Source organism: Centruroides vittatus, unplaced genomic scaffold, assembly GCF_030686945.1.
Source record: "Centruroides vittatus isolate TY-2023 unplaced genomic scaffold, ASM3068694v2 contig_1422, whole genome shotgun sequence".
Taxonomy (NCBI): domain Eukaryota; kingdom Metazoa; phylum Arthropoda; class Arachnida; order Scorpiones; family Buthidae; genus Centruroides; species Centruroides vittatus.
The window spans coordinates 457,222-477,082 of NW_027120892.1; the positions used below are offsets into that span (position 1 = coordinate 457,222).

Genomic DNA, 19,861 nt, shown 5'->3' on the forward strand with positions numbered 1-19,861 from the left:
TTTCTTTGACCGTAATGCGTAATGTATGTAAAGTGTGAAGACGCAAGTTTTTCACTCCGGTAGATGGCGCTCTCTTCGCGGTAATTCGCCAGTTTTACTAAAAAGCGCCTATTTGTCCGACGTATTGATGTTGTACGTACTGTGTCGGACGGTGCGCACTGAGCATGCGCACCGTACGAGATGAAGTGGTAATCAAGGGCTGTGGTAGTCATCTTGTAGACATGCGTACCGAGCCAAGGCCAACCAAGCCATAAAAGAAGAGATAAGATAAGTGAAGCATTAAGCATACCAAGCCAAACAAAGGAACAAAGCCACAATCCTCAAAGGCCAACCAAACGACCAAAAATTATCGCTGAATGTTTTACTGCGCGTTTCCATGTAAAGTTGTAGCATGTAGCAGTTGGCCTGCAATTGTTTTAGTTTCTCCTCGAGTTTTTTCATGTGACGTTGTGTAATTATGATTTTGTATATTTTTATCCGGCTTTACTACTCTTTGTTATCAGGTATGTACTATCATTAGAGAAAGATCTCTGTTAATTTTATTGAATTTCTCGAAAAAAAATGATAAAAAAAATATATTATTTGTTTTAGTTAAAAAAATTTAACCCCTATCTTCATAATGGATAAATGGGTAATACGTACACCAGGTACATCTTCAGCTAACAAACGAACAAATACTGATGAGGAGTCGCAAAATACTGAACTAAATGCCCTATCTAAAAAAATAAGAAAATACAATGAGGATTTTATTAAGTATGGTTTTACATTTTGTGTTGTTGGTGATGAAGAACGCCCGATATGTGTCATTTGCAACAAAAAATTAGCAAATGAGAGCATGAAACCAGCTAAATTAAAAAGGCACCTGGAAACTAAACATAAAGAACTTCAAAATAAACATGCCGATTTTTTTCAAAGACGAGCTGAAAATCTGAAAATTCAAAGTGCACATTTAAAGAAATTTACAACAATACCTCAGAAAGCATTACGAGCTTCTTTAGAAGTTTCTTATCTAATAGGAAAAACAATGAAACCCCATACAATTGGAGAATCCCTTATCCTTCCTGCAGCAACCAAGATGACATCAATTATGCATGGCGATAAATATGGAAATGAACTAAAAACAATACCATTATCAAGAGATACCGTGTCTCGGCGGATTTCCGAAATGTCACGAAATATCGAGTCAGAAGTCATAAAACGCATACAAAATTCATCTGTATTTGCTTTACAACTGGACGAGACTACCGATATTACTAAAATGTCACAACTAATTATTTACGTTAGGTTTATTTTTAATGAAGATATAACAGAAACGTTTTTATGTTGCAAAAGTTTGGAAGGAAAAACAACTGGAGAAAAAATATTCGAAGTAATAAATGAATATTTTGAAGCAAAGTCCCTTACCTGGGCAAACTGTGTTGCGGTTTGTACTGATGGTGCTGCAGCATTAACAGGTTCGAATAAAGGGCTCAGAGGCTTAATTCAGAAAGTGGCGCCTCATATGGTATTTAATCACTGTATGATTCATCGGCAAGCTCTTGTTGCAAAAGATATGGATGAAGAGTTGCACAACATATTACAAGACGCTGTTAGTTCAATTAACTACATTAAATGCAACAGCCTCAACAGCCGTCTCTTTTCAATACTTTGCAATGAGATGGGCTCAACGTATGAGAGTTACTGTTACACACCGAAGTCAGATGGCTTTCACGTGGGAAAATACTACGACGGATATTTGATTTGAGAAATGAAGTGTACATGTTTTTAATCGAAAAGAAACATAGATTGGCAAGTTATTATATCAATGAAGTTTGGCTAGGGAAGCTGAGCTATTTAGTTGATATTTTCGAAAAACTTAACGACTTAAATTTGAGCTTGCAGGGTGAGAATTCAACTATCATAACTTCAGCCAGTAAAATTCAAGCTTTTAAGAATAAGCTTAGTCTCTGGCAAACTGAACTGAATAAAAACAACACCGACATGTTCCCTTGCTTTAACGATTTTATCAAGGAAAATAATATAGATATATTTACATTTAAAAACATCATTTCCAATCACATTGAAAAGTTAAAGGAAAATTTTTCGAGAAGATTCAAGGATTTTCCTGAAAACGATCTTGGTTGGATTCGTGATCCATTTTCCTACGACATATGCAGTTCAACTCTTCAAATTAGTGAGAAAGAGCAATTGATAGATTTAATTAGTGATTATACTCTTCGAAATCAATTTAAGACTCAGCCTTGCCAAAAATTTTGGCTATCCGTGGAAAAGCAATATCCCGTTTTATGCAAGAATGCCATCAGGGTTTTAATACAATTTGCATCAACGTATTTATGTGAAACTGGATTTAGCAAACTAGTTTCAATAAAAACTAAATACCGCTCGCGTTTAAACCCTGAAGATGATATGCGAATTGCAATTAGCAACATACATCCAAACATTGATGAGATAATTAGAAACTTGCAGCCAAATACATCTCATTAAAGGGCAATTTACTGATTTTTATGTTATACAAAAAGTATTTTCTTAAAATTATAAATAAAATTAATATGAGTCAGATATGATGATGTTTTTATTCGATGAAACGAAAGAAATGCGCGAAATATACATCGTATTTGTGAACATTTATCTCTAGGGGTCGCCAAAAATTTTCTCTCTACAAATCTTACGGGTACACGATCAAAAGAGTTTGGAGATCAGTGATCTAGAAAACGACAGCAGTTGCGTCACTTCCAGCAGCATCTCACTGAACTGATGATGAGATTTTGAATATGCCAATTGGGGCACGTGTCCCCCTTTGTCGTCGGGTTAGCCTTTTCTTAATTTTCAAGGAACTCTAAGGTTTCATTTTGTTTTAAAATTAGTTACTCATTTTTATCACGAAAAACGTTTTACTTATGAGAAAATTAAAATAAAAATATTTGTTATTAACCGAAAATTTGTTCTAGCGGGGTCGTGATTGTTCGGTCGAGTACCGAGGCAGTGGTGATATTCAGCGGGTTCGCACAGGTTCGGCCGAACCCGTTGTTAAAATTTTCAGTTTTTCCGAACCTTGTTAAGCACATGGACATTTCTACAGTGGTTTTTTTTTTTTTTTTTTAATATATTAAAATATACGTATTATACTCTGTAATACTACTAAACTAGAGCCTTACCCCCTTCGCACCAAGCATTTCAATCTAGATTGTGAGCAAGGTCGGGGACTATGTCTTGGTGCGATCTCTCTTAACCGTTTCAATCTCGACCGAAACGAGATTTAATCGCGATCGATTCAAGAAAGTTCTTGAAACTAGATCCAGTCATAAGAGAGATCCCACAATCTCACGCGCGCGAGATAATACAAGATGGCCGTGGAACACGTGTCGGGCTATGGACAATGAAATAAAAAGGATATTGTATATATTGTATATATATCGCAAGAAAAGGTATTGTATTTATTTTTAGCCAAAACTTCCATTTCGTTTGTCGGTGATTGCCAGGGAAAAATTTTCTGCTAGCGAACCCTTTGTGAACTATTTCGAATATCACCACTGGTACCGAGATACCACTTGATCTGATTAACGTGATTTTGATATACGTGGTAGCATCGTTGGATTAATTTACTAATATATATACGTACGATGCCTTTTTTACAGTTTGTACCCCCTTTTTTATAGTTTGCGGTACGCCACTGAGTGTGCGTAATCCAATTGAAAACGGCCAGTAAGGCCGAAAAGCATTTCGGTAAGAGTTAATTAAATACGCTGGGAGCACAATTAGCTTGGTTCATTAGTTCTAGTTAACTAGTTTTTTGTAAAACTTATTTACATTGTCTAACTTGAATCGAAGGTGAAAAACTGCTATTGATCAACAGCTGAAACTAATAGGTAATACAGGTACAAACATTAGTTAACAGTGAGGTTGAAGCGCACGTATTCAGCCTAAATCCTGAACGGCGGACGGACGAGCGCTGCCATCTGGCAATTCTATACGGTCGATAAATGGGTTTGCTACGTCTAGAATGGCGAGTAGACAATCAGCTTAAACTTCCTCATGTTTTGTGTTTGTGGTAAAATTATGGCCTATTTTATTAAAATAATGATTATTTAAGCATTTATAAATAATATTGTAAAGAAACAGACTATTTTAATCCAGAAATTATTTAATTATTCAATTTTTTAGCGAGTGATGCGAAGTGCCTATAGAATTTACATATATTTGTCTTCATAATAGCTTATCTTAAGGTAAGTTTGTTCTTCCACGGCATCTTCTGCCATCAACAGCGTAATACGTTCGTAAATTTTCTAAAAATTAATTTTCTGAGCTGCTTTAAGTCAACCTTACATAAAGTCACTACTTCCTTCGAGAAAAGTATGAGGTAGTCCTATCGTCCGATCGTACAGTAGGAGATTTTAAAATAATTATTTAGTGTTATTAAACATCCTATAAATCAGTGGCGTGCCGTGACATTTGATGATAGGGAAGCTGTTTCTGTAAGAAGCCGACTTACAGGGGCAACCAATTGCGCGTCAGGGCACGTTCGTATTCGTTTGTTCGATAAGCAGTAAAAACCGTATACTTCTTTAAATGTATTTTTAATAGATTATCCGACGTACTTAATAAATAAGAAAGTTCAATATAATTACTTCCGTTATTAGATTCAATAAATTCCCTACGCCCTCTAAATGCCAATTCTCGCTTTGAGAAAAAACATATAACGTCTATTAATTTAGATATATCTATTAATCGTAATTATCTTGTTATAATTTTCAATATTTATTTTATATTGTCTACCAATGTTAAATTCTATTCTATTTTGATTTCCAAATTGCTTCAATTTTACGAAAGAATCGTCATTCGTCATAAATTTTATCGTCAAAATGTCGAATTTTTTTGTCGACGTATTTATATTTAATTTAGGCATTGGTCTTTCTCTTTTAATAATGTTTTATTTTTCATTATACGGTCTTGAGCCAAAACTTTTTTAAAATAAATTTTTTAATCACTAGCCACGATATAAGTGCTAAAATTAAAATTATAAAAAAAAGCTTACTTGATAAAACAAAATGTGTGATGAATATACATGCCTAGTACAAAAAATTCTTCAATTGTATGAATATACTTTTAAAGAAACTTATAATTAAATATAACTTTGTGAAGAAACGTACATAAAAGTAACAAAATATTCTTTACTTTTTAAATCTTAAAACAATCCACTTAGTGAAATAGCTCCCTACGAGTGGCTAATGAATGAAATCAGAGACGGTCCAGGTAGGTGTGTGCATGCGAAATCCCGAGGGTGCCGATACCGGTCAATGTCAAATGCCTCTTTTGTCGCATCACTAGTATATCTCAAAGGACGCCACAGGGCTGTTGTAAATTTTAAACGTTTCTCACCGTAGCTGTAAAAATCTAACTATGTTAAACTTAATAGTCATTCGTTTTCTAACTAATTCGTTTTAATACCAGGTGTACACGGAAATCAGTTTCCCACTGTACTGAGCGAGTGATTGGTTCTGTTAAGCTTTTGTTGAAGTAAAATTCTGGCTCTTTCAACAGGATTTTATTTATGTCCCCATTCCCTAATTTCTTAATTATTTAGTCACTTCTTAAGTAGAAATAAGTCGAAACCAGTTACTTTGTACCTGAATATCTGTAGTCTTGGGAAAACAGTGGAAAGACAAATTTTTATGACAACGGATATATAAATCGTAAATTTAAAGAAAATAAATTCTAGAGCTTTTTTTTTGTACCATTGTATGTACTGTACGTCTCATTCATTAAATTTGGTTGTAAATGATGCTGCCAAAGTAACAGTTAATTTTTTAACACTACTAGAATTGTACACGTTTTTTCTGCATCCCCTTACAGATGGGACATACTAAATCGTAATATCACCGGTTTAACATTGAAATCCGTAAGTAATATAAGATGGGAGAGCGGAATAAACGCAGAATAAATATATCAAATATTTTAATGGAGTTTTTTTAAACTCCTGTCAACTATACAGAACTATCATAAAAACGTGCCAGTAAACTCCTATCGGTTGGGTTGTTATAAATCTAGTCTAGGGTGGGCAACCCTTTTTATAACATGGGCCAGAATAAATTTTACGTTTTTTTCCGCGCCGTAGTAGTTAATTGACGCCTTCTTGTGACTCGTAATTTTTTTAGTCTGCAAATATGAAATAAATAAATAAAAAGTTAATTACTACATTTATTTCTCTTATCGTTTTCGAAAATTACAAAGAAGTGGAAAAATAACTATTAATTAGTTATTTTTCCAATTTAATAATCTATTAAAGATCTCGCGGGCCGGATAGAAACTTTTCGCCAGCCGTAGCTGGCCCGCGGGTTGCCCGCCGTTGATCTAGTCTGCTCGTGATTCACATAATCGGGCGCGGGTGGCCGAATATCTAGCAGGCGGCTAACAGCCCACAACCGCTCCGGGATATAAAGTCGCGTACTCTTTACGCGTGTGTCGCTTCTACCAGCTAAACCGTGACGTTGGTGCTCTGAATCTAGATCACTGATCTCCAAACTCTTTTGATAGTGTACCCGTAAGATGAAAATAATTGTAAGTTGTACCCCTATAATATAATATATGATATATATCCTATGTCTGTGTGTGTGTTTGTGTTTGTGTGTAGTCAAAAATCAAATGATTTATTATTTATTTATTTTAAACAATTTACATACGTTTAAATTAAATTACAAATTTACATTTTGAATTATAATTACAGTATTTTGACTGTATAGGACACACACACAGTATTTTGAGGAAAATTTGGCGTACTCCCAAGTAACACTTTGCGTACCCCACTTTGGAGATCACTGTTCTAGAGAACACAAACGCTGGATAACGGAAATTTCGGGAAAGAAAAACAAGAAAAATGGCGAATATGTGAACTTCCACGTTACGTTAAATCTATTTAACGAGAACAGCTTAATAAAAAATAAATATTTCGAAAACAGAAATAGGGATAAAGACTTTTTAAATTTCCGTAGGAGTTTTAAATTAGTAAATCAATCTTAAGATTACACTTTAAGAACTAAAACAAATTACGTGATGTCTTACGTAAATAAACTGGTATATTAAAATATTCTATTAATGTACTAATCGAATTTTAATTTTTTCAGGGTTTATTCATCGACAAATAAATTAAATTCGAAATTATCAACGCAAAATATAGCTCTTACGAGTCTCGTGGTAGCTACCATCTTGTTTGCTGGCGTATAGAGCACAGAAAAAGACGATTGCAGTTTGCAGGAAGAGCGCTGACAGCAACCGGAAGTTACCTGAGATTTTGAACAGAGTTACTGAGAGGTACAGTACTGGCTGCGCGCTGAGATTTTTAATACGCCAAATGTACGGGTACCCCTCCATATAATGATAGCAATATACAAATTAATAATAATAATAATAATAAAATAAAAAAAAGCAGATTATGATAACTATCATGAACATTACAATAAACTTGTATAATAATTACAAAATATTTTATAATTATTGTAACCGGAAATAGTCAGTGGTTCGTACCGTACATTCGTCGTTTCAGCTGAATTCAACGCGAGCTACCATGAGTTAGTTGTTCCCCGGATAAGTTGAAGTTGTATAAAATGTGTGAGGATACTTCCGACGATCTGTCTAATGACTTTTTATATTAATTATTGTTTTTTGTCGGTCATTTTATTAAGCAATGATGACCATCTAGTTGATGAGAGAAACCATTATGAAACAGCTCAATTCAAGTTAACAAATTGCTTGCTGACTGGAAGTACACATATACTTTGTATTATGGTACAAGAATTTTCTATGAAATATTTAAACATGCAATAATGGAAGAAATTTGCGAATATTAACATATTGATATTTTAATTAATTAAAATATACTTAATAAAAGATAGAAAGTAAAAAATGCATACATTTCCTGCTTCAATATTTTATTCTTCTCTTCCTTACTGTAATTAAAGTGATAACTCATTACAAAAAATCGTTTTACATTGAATTATTTAAACTAATATTAAAATATTTCCAATTATAAAAAGAATTAAAAATTAAATAAATCAAAGTTCTTTTATTCCAGTAAATTTAAATTTTATACAGAAAATACAACCATTTAATACGTAACTAATGATAAGTGATTATTAAGGATCGCAATACATTCGCCATACTTATTTTTTTAAATAAAATTTCGATATTTTGCGCCATTTTATAAACCGTATTATAAATATACTGAGAGATCGTAGTTAAAATACTATATTCAACGCTGTCTAGAGAGATATTTAGCAGTCAAAGTGTAACTAAATTTGGTATTGTAATATTTCAGAACATTCAGAAGGCATTTCCGTGAGAATAAATTAGCACCAAAACTCTTTACTATACCACTTGACACTACAAGCAACAGAAGATGAATTCGTTGATGGCAGACGATCTGTGACTTCGCTACTACGGGAGTGCGCTGTTGTTTGTGGCCATTTAGGAACGACGTAGAAAGAAAAAAAAAGGGTCGACCAGTCTCCAAGTGGTTCCGTTCCCTAAATACTAGGAGTTTGGTTGAGGGTTCGCGCCTAGCCAGGACGGGCTGGCCACGTGGACTTTTTCGGCTTTTCTCCACGTCTGTAACGCCTGAATAGGGACCAGTTACCCTTAAAAAACCTCCCGGAAGACATTTCCCTAGGCAGATCGCCCAAATGTTGCGTTGCCGTAACTTAACTAAACAAACAAACAAAAAGAAAGAAAGATAACGGCGCCTGTACTATCGATAGTATCGTGATAGAAGGATCTAGATTTTAAAATGTACGTTTTTAGAGAGAAAAAATGGGTCTTAAATTTAACCTTAAAATGGATTATCTTGTCGACAGAACATTCAAAGTAGCCTCGAAAAAATTCGAGAAGACACATACCGTGTGCACTAGGGTTTCTGATTTCCTGGTCCCGGGATCCCGGGATATAATTAATTATTTTTAAGATACAAAATAAATCTTAAAAATCGAATGATATAATTATTTTTCATTTTTAAGTAATTCAATACGTCTCGCAACCTCCAAAATAATAATATTAATAATGCTGTGTAAAATATGTATTAAAAATTACCTTTGAATTACGTAGAAATTTTCACAAATAGAAAAAATTTATTAAAGTTGTTGGAAACTGTTTACAAAAAAAATGCCTTTGAATTGAGTTGAAAATTTAAAGAAAAAAAAATAAACTTAGATCAAACTTTTAACTTAGAAGGTAATTTTTGTTTTTAAAATAAAACATAATACAAAGTATTATTATAAATTTTTATAATAAGATTTTAAAAAGCAAAGATGGTCAATACTCGGAACATTCAATTTGATTCTTATTTTACTAAAGAAAAGTCCCGCTACTGAGAATGCCTTTTTCGATTCAATTGATGCGGGTGGAATCGTCTTTAATATATTTAAGAGAAGACAAATGTTATGTTTTTTTCACCTGTAGCCGAGAAGTTTTCTGGTTCGTTTTCGAGATGCGTTACAATACTTCTTTTGCCGTCTAGTATTCTTGATTTCTCTCCCTCAAGCATATCACTCGATAATTCGGCAGTTACTTTGGCTTTAATAATCAGGTTTATGAAGAAAAACTTTATACTTGCATACTTCATAGTCGTTCGTATCCTTGCCCAATTTGCATAATCTGGCATAATGCAGTTATTCAAGCTACTGGGCATGGTTAAAAATTAAGACATCATAATCACAATTATTCCAGATAATATAGGTTCTGACAAGTAAAGAATTTTCAGAGACCTGTCACAAATAGGCTACATATTTATTGACAATCTATGAAGTACCATAATAAGCAAAAATTTAAAAAAGTAATAAGCAGGCTTAAAATAAATAAATACAAATGTATTCTGACAGTTTGAGTTAATTATACTTTCTATTTGCAAAATTTCCTCAACCTTAACACAAAAAATAAAAAAAAGTGTTGTTTTAAGAAATTTGCAAGATTTCCTGGGTTAAAAAATAGACGGGATCCTTTTGGAGAAACCCTAGTGTGCACTAACTTGCACTTTCACAACTAAATTTTTATTAATAAAACACATGATGGATCTCGTAACGAAACTGTCCGAGCCATGGAGAACGCCGTGTTGCCATTTTACCGTAAACTACTACTTCGAGTGGCCGTTTTTGCCGTGCAACGGTGCGCACTCCAGCGGGAATATAGGAAAGTGTTCCGCATGAATTTTTAAATGGATGCCGCTCGCGCGGAGTTACGCGGAGGTACAAAAAACTCACCTCATGTCCACCTCCACTTCCACTGCTGGCATGTTCACCTCCATCGCCAAAATGTCCACCTCCACCGCCGGAATACCCATCTTCATCGCCGGAATGTCCACCTCCAGCGCCGGCACCTCCATCTCCACCCCAGGAATGTCCATCACTATATTTTTTTTCGGCAACTGAAATAATTATATTATCCTTAAGTATAATTTTATATATTGTAGCAAATCAGTTAAAATATTTTGAAATTCTCATTTTATAAACAGCAATATAAAAGTCTATTTAAAAAATTAATTGTGTGAGATCTGGAAATTCCATTAGACTCAAAATTGTAATAATTTTTCCCTATTATAAACAACCTCGATAGAAACATTCCTAACCAAGAAAATATTGCGTCCCTCGCCATATAAATGTTAACTATCCATTATTCTCGCGCTGAGTGCAGATCAGCTTGCAGCTTAAGTTTATAGTTAGCGTCCGAATTCGCCGTATTATTTAAATCCCGGGAACGCCTATGGCCTGATCACATTCCGCGAGAGATCAAGTGACCGATTTTCCCATCAAAAAGCTATATAAGACGCTTCCTTCCCCCCTCCGGGGGAGTCAATCGCCGACCGGCATCGAAAGAGGTTGTGCCTAAAGAATTACCTTGTGCCATGTGTCTCTTGCTCCTAAAGAAATTGGATATCCTACGGATTAGGAATACAGAAACGACTCTACACGAAAATCGGATTCTCTAAGAGGTATGGAACCCACCAATGTGAACTCTCTCTCTCCTCGCGTGTTAGGGATATATATCTCTATGTACCTCCTCGGTCCCTTTAATGTTAGACTTTTGTAACGTTTATTTTTTTATTCAAATAAATCGTTGTTATCTTGTTAAATGCTGTCTTGCTTACTCGAATATTCGCCTATCGCCTTACCACGACCCCTTTTCCTCCTACACTCGACCGGGTGAAAAAGTAGTCCCGTCCCCGCAGGAAATCCTACAGAAAAGTAAGCATCTCTGACTCGTGGGCAAGTCCCTCCGACTTGTTAGCCGAAATTTGACGGAGGTACGACTTCGTCGTACCTCCTCGGTACCCACAATTGAATTCCTTCAGAAGATCAATATCTTTATAATCCAAAGAAAAAAATTATTGTAAAAAAAGTGCAAGATAAAGAACTTACTCAAGACATCAATCAACAGAATCAAACACAGGAAAAGTGGGAATTTCTTCATGTTGAACGAAGATAGCTTCTGATCCTTCGCCAATTGAAATATTTATACGCTTTAGGATTTTATAAATCCACGTTCCTCTATTTGTTTTATCTACAAAAGTCCCATTTATTGGAGCTTCGCAATTAAATTATTTCATTCTGTAAACAAATTCAGCCGTAGAATTAACCAATGAGAGAATTTATTTGTTAAGCTGTCGTGGGAATAACTGAATACTACGAGGGCGATTTTTGTTCAAGCTCTGATGGTCAATAAAACAAAGACAAGTGTAAATGACATAATCAATTTATTACCAAAAGCTAGGTATAAATATGGTTACTTTTCGACATAATCACCGTGAAGATTGAGGCATTTATCATATCTGTGGACGAGCTTTTTCATCCCCTTGTCGTAGAATGTTGCTGCCAATAAATTGAAATGGCCTTAACAACGTTATTTTGAAGATCGTCATTAGTTCACTAGTCTCAAACCTCTGCTCTGCTAGCCACGTTTTCAGTTCAGGAAAGAGGTGGAAATCTTCACACATTAAAAAGTTTTAAGCTGGTTGGAAGTCTTCACCACCTTTAAACACCCAGCGTATAGCTTCGATTTAGTGCCGAGCGACTTCCACCTATTTTGTGAACAGAAAAAGTTGGTAGGAGGGCAGAGGTTCGAGACTAATGACGATCTGCAAAAGAACGTTAGGGCCCATCTCGAGTCATTGGCGGAAACATTTTATGACAAGGGGATGGAAAAGCTCTTCCACAGATATGACAAATGCATGCCTCAAGCTTCACAGTGATTATGTTGAAAAATAACCATGTTTGTATCTAACTTTCGGTAATAAATTCATTTTGTTATTTACACTTGTCTTTTTTTTATGGACCATCGGAGCTTGGAAGAAAACAGCCTACATAATTTCGTATTCTGCACGTTTTAATACAGCCGGAATGTATAGAAAACGAATAAATTGATTAATGTATTAAGAATTCTTTACAAATGCGATAAATGTACTTCATAATTGTCTATGTATGTTTATATAATAAAACTTGTCTAAAGCGGGCTTAAAAGAAAAATTTAAACAAAATAAATCTCCGAATGAAAAGATTTCCGGTGTAAAATACTATTATAAATCGGAAACCTGTCTAATGTGGAAACGGAAGACATTTTGGAAAGGCCGCGTTTCTTAATGCCCCGAGAGTGTAGCGAAATGACATCACGAGCAGTGTTGGCCAATTAGAAACCAGTTTCAGTGTGTTCGCTGTAAAGTGCTTCTCGAGCGCTTCATAAAGAAACGCGGCCAAATCAATAACATAACATAACTTGAGAAATGCGGAATGCTTCCGCATAATAGCAAGTAGGGGAGAGCGGGGCTAAAAGTTCCCGGGGTAAGTTGTTCCGATTGAAATAGCTCCACAAGGAAAAAATATATATATAATTAGTAAATATGTCATGAAATCGAACGTTTCTGCGCACCTTCGGCAGCTATCTTAATCAGGCCAGTGACGTCCGGTACATTGGAAAGAGAGCCTGTACGTCGCTGATCCACATAAGTAAATATTTTCGTGTTTGATATTTTTGGTATATCTGGCGAATTTAAATAATTAGCGATTAGTTGTTTGGTATTTTTATTCAAAAATATATCGAGTATCTTGATATACTACGCTAAAACTGTATATGTCTCGTCACCTAATCTAGTAGTTGCTGTTTTGAACCCATGTGTTATCGGGGCTAGATGTTCCCTTCTTTGGGGGCATGTTGTGACCTTGGAACAACTTGCCCCAGTTCATCTGTACCGGTAATGCAGTAAAAATAATGTTTTTTTCCTTTTGCATTATGCGGACTTATATTCGAAAAACAACACGGGGTTCTGTATCTCAGGAGTTGATGCAAAGTGCTGCGAGTTGATGCAAAGAGTTGATGCAAAGTGCTGTGAGTTGATGCAAAGAGCTGCAAATGGTTAAAAAATAAAAACTGTTGCCAGAGAATTAGATATTTGTCATATGACGTTATATAGATTTGTAAAGAAGTTGAAATCTGGAGTAGAAAACGCTGCGATTGGCTACAAAAAAGTAAGATTGGTCTTTATTGAAGAACAGGAAAACAAGTTAGCAGAGTATTTGTTAAATGTAAGCTTTACTGACGAAAGACAAATCTTGGATCAGCCAGGGTCATCAGGAGTTGTAAATTTGCCTGCAACTTCTGGTGTTATACAAGAACATGGAAAGATGTTCCTTTCTCCCCTTTTCTTTAAGTAAAAGTTATAAATGTTGAAACGTAAAAATGTTTTCTTTATAATAAATTTAAGAAAAACAACTAATTATTGATAAGATATTATTGATTAGTCTTTAAATACATACTTAGTTAAATAAATTATTGTTTTTTTTTACATATTACACCTTCCATAGATCTTGTAACAACTTGCCCCACCCTGTTAACAACTAGCCCCGAACCGGGGTAAGTTGTTACTTTCCGACTTTAGGTATTGTATTATTAATTATAAAAAAAACTTACAAAAAATCAACCCCAAAAACTGTATTTACAGCAAAGTTAGATATATTACTAAATTTTAATCTCTTAATACTTATGCTAGAATTATGTTTCCTTAAAAAAATATAAGGTTGATTAAAAAACGGAACTTGTAGCCCCGCTCTCCCCTAAACTGTAAATCATAAAATTCCATTCTTATGGTTTGTGAGTGACATCACAATGCCAGGCTGAAATTTTTAATCATATCAATATTTAAATTGCATGTTCTCTGCCTGAAATTAGTAGTCTTGCTCATACGTCATACTTTTTCTGTTCGAAACAGTCATGCCAGCATGTATCTAACTTTTTTTCAAGAGAATATTTTTGAATTGAGAAAACGTGACTTCCGTTCTGTATCAGAAATTCTTATATAGTTAATCGGAGCCTCCTGCTTTTAGTCTTTCTATATCTGATCTTGACTTTCATCTAACTCCGTACTCGAGATTAAGAAAAGACAGACGGACGGAAAGAAGGACGGACGACAGTTTTTAATTACGATATTTTGCTCCTAGAACACGTGTATATTTTATCACAAACATACCACTATTTACCACTGTTGTATTTTAAAATTTTGCCGCTAAAGATAAAATTTTTAGCATCGGGCTATAATTTTTTTTTGAATTTATCAAAACTCCATTTATTTAGAAGCCCCGACTAGTCATAGGGTATTCGCAGAAATACATTGGCAACCAAATTTTAAAAAATGTTCGAAAAAACAGATCCGAATAGCAGTTACAGTATCTAGGTCACGCAACAACCTGTCTGGAAGTGTGCGTGACGAAGATACTGTAATTTATACACGTACAACCCGCACGCCGTCACATAACGGGATGTTCGTTTTTAGTCGCACCAGTTTCCTGTACTTTCTATAAAGTTTCTGATTAGTTTATTAGATTGATGAACGTTAATTACTTTATTTAAATTTAAAATTTTGAAGAGCATGAAAAAACTATATCAAAGCCCTATTCGAGTTAACCACTTTGATATAACGTGTATTACTCTCCTACAAAGTTTTGGGCCTCTTCTATTAACGGCCGGATGGCCGAGATGTTAGGGTGGCAGCCTACCGCTCAGCGGAGGCGGGATCGAATACGACGGGTCGAAGAACTCCGGGAATTTTCCGAGGACGGTCCATTCTGATATGTCAGGTTCCGTTCCCAGCACGTGAGGACGGAACCCGACATCATGGGCCCGATCGAACCTAAAATAGATTGCTAAAAACGTCCTCTTAGCGCCCACAGAGCAGAGTAAGAAAGTTTATAATATTCGATTTTTTATTCCGGGAAAAACAGGATTCGTAATATAATTTAATGACAAAGGAAATTTATCTACGCTTGAAAGATATTTTATTATCACTCGAATATCACTTCCACAGAATAATTTGTAATTATTATTAATACCATTAAAAATATATTCATTCTTAGCATATAAAATTACTATGTCAAATTCATTGTTCATAAACAAGTCTTCTATTTCCAGACTATTATCACTCCAATGCTGAAAATACAGTCAAACCTCTAACAATGGCCACTGACGGAAACATAAATGTCAGACGATATCTTTGCAATTTAAAAAATATACAGAAAAAACTAAATCGTCTTCAACTCCGTCCTATCTAATCATCGTGAACAAAACAGTCTTTCCTCTCAGAAATGATCTTTTATTAGAGGCTTTTCCTCTGAAATTACATATTTTTTTAAGGCTTAAACTTCCATTAATTAACAATGGAAGTGTTAAGAGAAAGCGACGTGCAAGACGCAGATGCAGTTTGTTTTTCGTTTTTGCGGAAAATCGGACATATTTTTAGACCCATCTAAAAACTCTCTAATTAGTCCGGAAACAGGGGGACCCAATTCTTACATTCTGTGAAAACGGGCAAGGTTAACTGTAACGTAATAACTTTAATCTTCGCTATCGTTACTTTTGACCGAGCAACGCCGGGCCTATCTGCTAGTTTATATATATATATTTCATCAATATTTACAATAAATAAATTTAAAAAATACCCGCCAAATCGTATGCTCCAAGCGTGCAAAAATTTTTAAGTTTTTGTGGCTTAGTTGTCGTGCACTCGACCCGTTCACTCCTAAGTGTGTAGTAAGGATTTTTTAAATTACGATATTTTGCGCATACAACATATCTATTGTTTTAATCACACACATACTAATCTTTATCACTGTTGTATTTTAAAAATTTTCCACTAAAAATACAATTTTTACGTAGGATCGGACTATAATTTATATTTTTGTTTCAATTAATTTACCAAAACTCCATTTATTTATTAGTCGGAGAAATCCGTCAGCAATCAAATTAAAAAATTATTCGAAAATGCAGGTCCGAACAGCAGTTACAGTTTCTAGGTCAGACAAGAAGCTGTCTTGACGAAGATAGTGTAATTGACACGTGTACAACGTCACATGACGGGATGTTTATTTTTAGTCGCACTGGTTTCCGCACTTTCTATAAAGTTTCTGATTAGTTTATTCGATTGATGAACGTTAGTTATTTTATTTAAATTTAAAATTTCGGAGAAGATAAAAATACTGTATCAAAATTTTATTCGAGTTAAATAGTTTGATTTAAAGTGTAGATCCCTATGCTGGGATGATCGAGGAAAGAAAATGACTTCTCCGCTGTATACTTATTATATTTCTACAAAGTTTTAGGCCTCTTCTATTAAAGGCCGAACGGCCGCGAGGTTAAGGAGGCAGCCTACCGCTCAGGGAATGACGGGATCGAATCCGACGGATTTATCCCGATACGTCAGGCTCTGTCTCCATCACGTGGCTGTCCCATCGTGGACCCGATCGAACCCAAAATAGATTACTAAAGAGACTCTCTTAGTGCCCACAGAGCAGAGTTTAAAAAGTCGATAATATTCAATTTTTTTCGGGAAAAACAAGATTCGTAATATAATTTAATGACAAAGGAAATTTATCTACGCTTGAAAGATATTTTATTATCACTCGAATATCACTTCCATAGAATAATTTGTAATTATTATTAATACCTTTTAAAATAAATTTATTCTTAGAATATAAAATTCCTATGTCAAGTTCATTGTTCTTAAATAATTCTTGTTTCAGACTCCTATCACTCCAGTGTTGAAAACACAGTCAAACCTTTAAACAATGAACAGTGATGGGAATATAAATGTCAGACGGTATTTTTACAATTAATTAATTAAAAAATATACAGAAGAAACTAAATTATATTGAACTCCGTCCTGTTCAACCATCAGGAAAAAAAAAAAAGTCTATTTTCGCAGAGACGAAATTTTATTAAAGGCTAAGCCTTTGCAAAATTATGAAAACGGTTAAAATGTTCACTGATAAGTTATAATTAAAGAAAAGCTACGTAATTTTAGAGGGAAAGCCTCCAATAAAAGATCATCTCTGAGAAAAGAGACAATCACGTTCCTGGTAGTTGGACAAGACGAGGTTGAAGACGATTTAGTTTCTTCTGTATACTTAAATTGTAAAAAATAGTCTTGTTCGGAGATGACGATCATTGGAGGTCCGACTGTTTAATTTTATAATTATTTGTGTGAATCTTTTAATAATAAAATTGAAGAATTTAAATTAATATTCGTAGAGGAAGTAACTAGAAAATTCTTTGTTTATTCTACAGAAGTGCGCGTTTTAGTTCAGCTGTTTTAATTCTGTTATGTAAATATATAGATTTCAGTGGCGTGCCGTGACATTTGATGATAGGGAAGCTGTGTTTCTGTAAGAAACCGACTTTCAGGGGCAATCAGTTAATTGCGCGTCAGTGATGGTCTAGGGTCCATTCGTACGTGCGAATGACAAAAATAAACAATTTATGTACTTTAATTCTAAAATACAAATAATACATACATAATACAATTATAGAAAAACTTGTTTCTTTTTTTTATTTTCTATAAATTAACTCTATTCGGCGATGTTTTCCCGCAAAGTCGTTAATTACTTTATCATAAAAGTCACTCGTCGTTGATTCCATCAACGTATTTAAAAGTTCTTTTTCTATAGAAAGCAACGCTAGTGACGACAATCTTTCCTCCGACTGAGTGTTCCTGGCGAATGTATGAATTCGCTTCATTGTTGAAAAACTACGCTCAACAGACGCACTGGTAGATGGTATTGTAAAAATTAATGATATTAAACCATATAATTCTATTAGTACGTCTTTGTTTAGGTCATCATTAATTATAATATTTTTTATGTCTAAGAGTGACTTGCCAATATAGTCCGGACACGAATATAAATATTGCAATTCACTACGTAATTTACATAAATTAAAAAATTCTCCATAAAATTTACGTAAAGCATTAAAACTCTCTTCGGGAAATTGTTTTTCATAATATTTAAAATTATTAAAATCTAAAAGTGATAAAAATTCTAGAGATTTTATGTCGGCAAATCTGTCAATACAATTTTGTATCAATGTATCCATTATTTCATAAAACAGACGTCTATATAAATCCTTTTTAGACTCAATATCAGTATGTCTCATTCCTCTTTTTGGTTGAATTTCTAAAAAAGTTTCATCTTTTTTCAAAGCGTCCCAAATCAAATCAAAATCATTTCTTTTCTGTCGTAAAAAATCAATAAAGTGATTTATTCTAGTAATACAATATGCTATATTAAAATTTTTTTTGTAATATATCAAAAAGGATATCTGAATGTGCAAATATTTGATGAAAAACTAGTAATAAAAAGTGAAAATCAAAATCTATTAAATAATGGTATAATCCTCTTGCGGCAATTGTAGTATCAGAATCCCATTGTTCTGGACTTTCAACCATATTCAACAACAAAAGTTTTAATTCTTCTTTATACTCCATAACGCAGTTTACAATCCTGCTATTGTAATTCCATCTAATAGGTGTGGCTGAAGGAAAACGCTTATTGACTTCTAGGTCTAAGGCGTGAGATCTTTTAGAAGATTTAGAAAAAAATGAAGAAAATCCTGTCATAGTTTGAAAAAATATTTTACATTCTTTTATATATCCAACAGATTGAGAGAAAACTAGGTTCAATCTGTGAGCATAACAGTGTACGAAAATAGCATGTTTGGATATTTCTTTAATTTTAGCTCGGACACCATTATGTTGTCCGGCCATTACGGCAGCACCGTCGTATGTTTGTGCCACTAATTTTTTAGTGCATTGAAATTCGTCTAAGTAACTCTTAATGTGAGTGAATAACGAATTTGCGTCTCTGTTCTCACTCGCATCAGTAAAGCCCACAAATCTTTCTTCGACGTTACCGTTTTCTTTCACGTAACGAAATACAGTCGACATCTGGGCTCTGTGGCTAATGTCCGTTGTTTCATCTACAATTATAGCAACAAATTTTGCGTTTTCAATTTCTTTTTTAATTTCTTGCAATAAAACGTTTCCTAACGAATTAACGAGCTCATTTTGAATTTTGTTCGATAAGCCAGTAAAAACTGTAGACTTCTCTAAATGCATTTTTAATTGATTATCTGACGTACTTAATAAAGAAACGAGTTCAATATAATTACCTCTGTTATTAGATTCAATACATTCCCTATGCCCTCTAAATGCCAATTCTTGCTTTGCTAAAAAGCATGTAATATCTATTAATTTAGATACAATATATCTATTAGCCGTAACTATCTTGTTATAATTTTCAATATTAATTTTATATTGTTTACTAATGTTAAATTCTATTCTATTTTGATTTCCAAATTGCTTCAATTTTACGAAAGAATCGATGTGACATTTACGATTTTCGTGTCTTTTTCTAGCTTTACTCAAATTATTTAAATCGTCAAAGCCATTCTTATTCCACACACTAATTTCATTTGAAAATAATAGGCAAGGCCAACAAAACAATTTTTGCATTTTTATGCATCCACAAAGCCATTTTACGTCTTGATAAATTTTATCGTGAAAATGTCG

The 19,861-nt window shown here is 34.0% G+C and overlaps 1 protein-coding gene across 2 annotated transcripts in view; it reads right to left on the reverse strand.

Moving 5' to 3' along the window:
• LOC136968248 (uncharacterized) overlaps positions 1-19,861 on the reverse strand; it is a 42,149-nt gene that overhangs the window by 1,753 nt on the left and 20,535 nt on the right. Inside the window, exons 1-3 of one of the 2 annotated variants that reach the window (XM_067262234.1) lie at positions 11,397-11,455; positions 10,242-10,405; positions 7,905-7,940 (exon numbers count right to left, since the gene is read on the reverse strand). In XM_067262234.1, the coding sequence (XP_067118335.1) occupies positions 7,905-7,940; positions 10,242-10,384 (179 nt within the window). In that variant the 5' untranslated portion in view covers positions 10,385-10,405; positions 11,397-11,455. Of the gene's footprint in view, positions 1-7,904; positions 7,941-10,241; positions 10,406-11,396; positions 11,456-19,861 lie in introns of those variants that run through there. The other variant, XM_067262233.1, reaches the window with a different exon arrangement.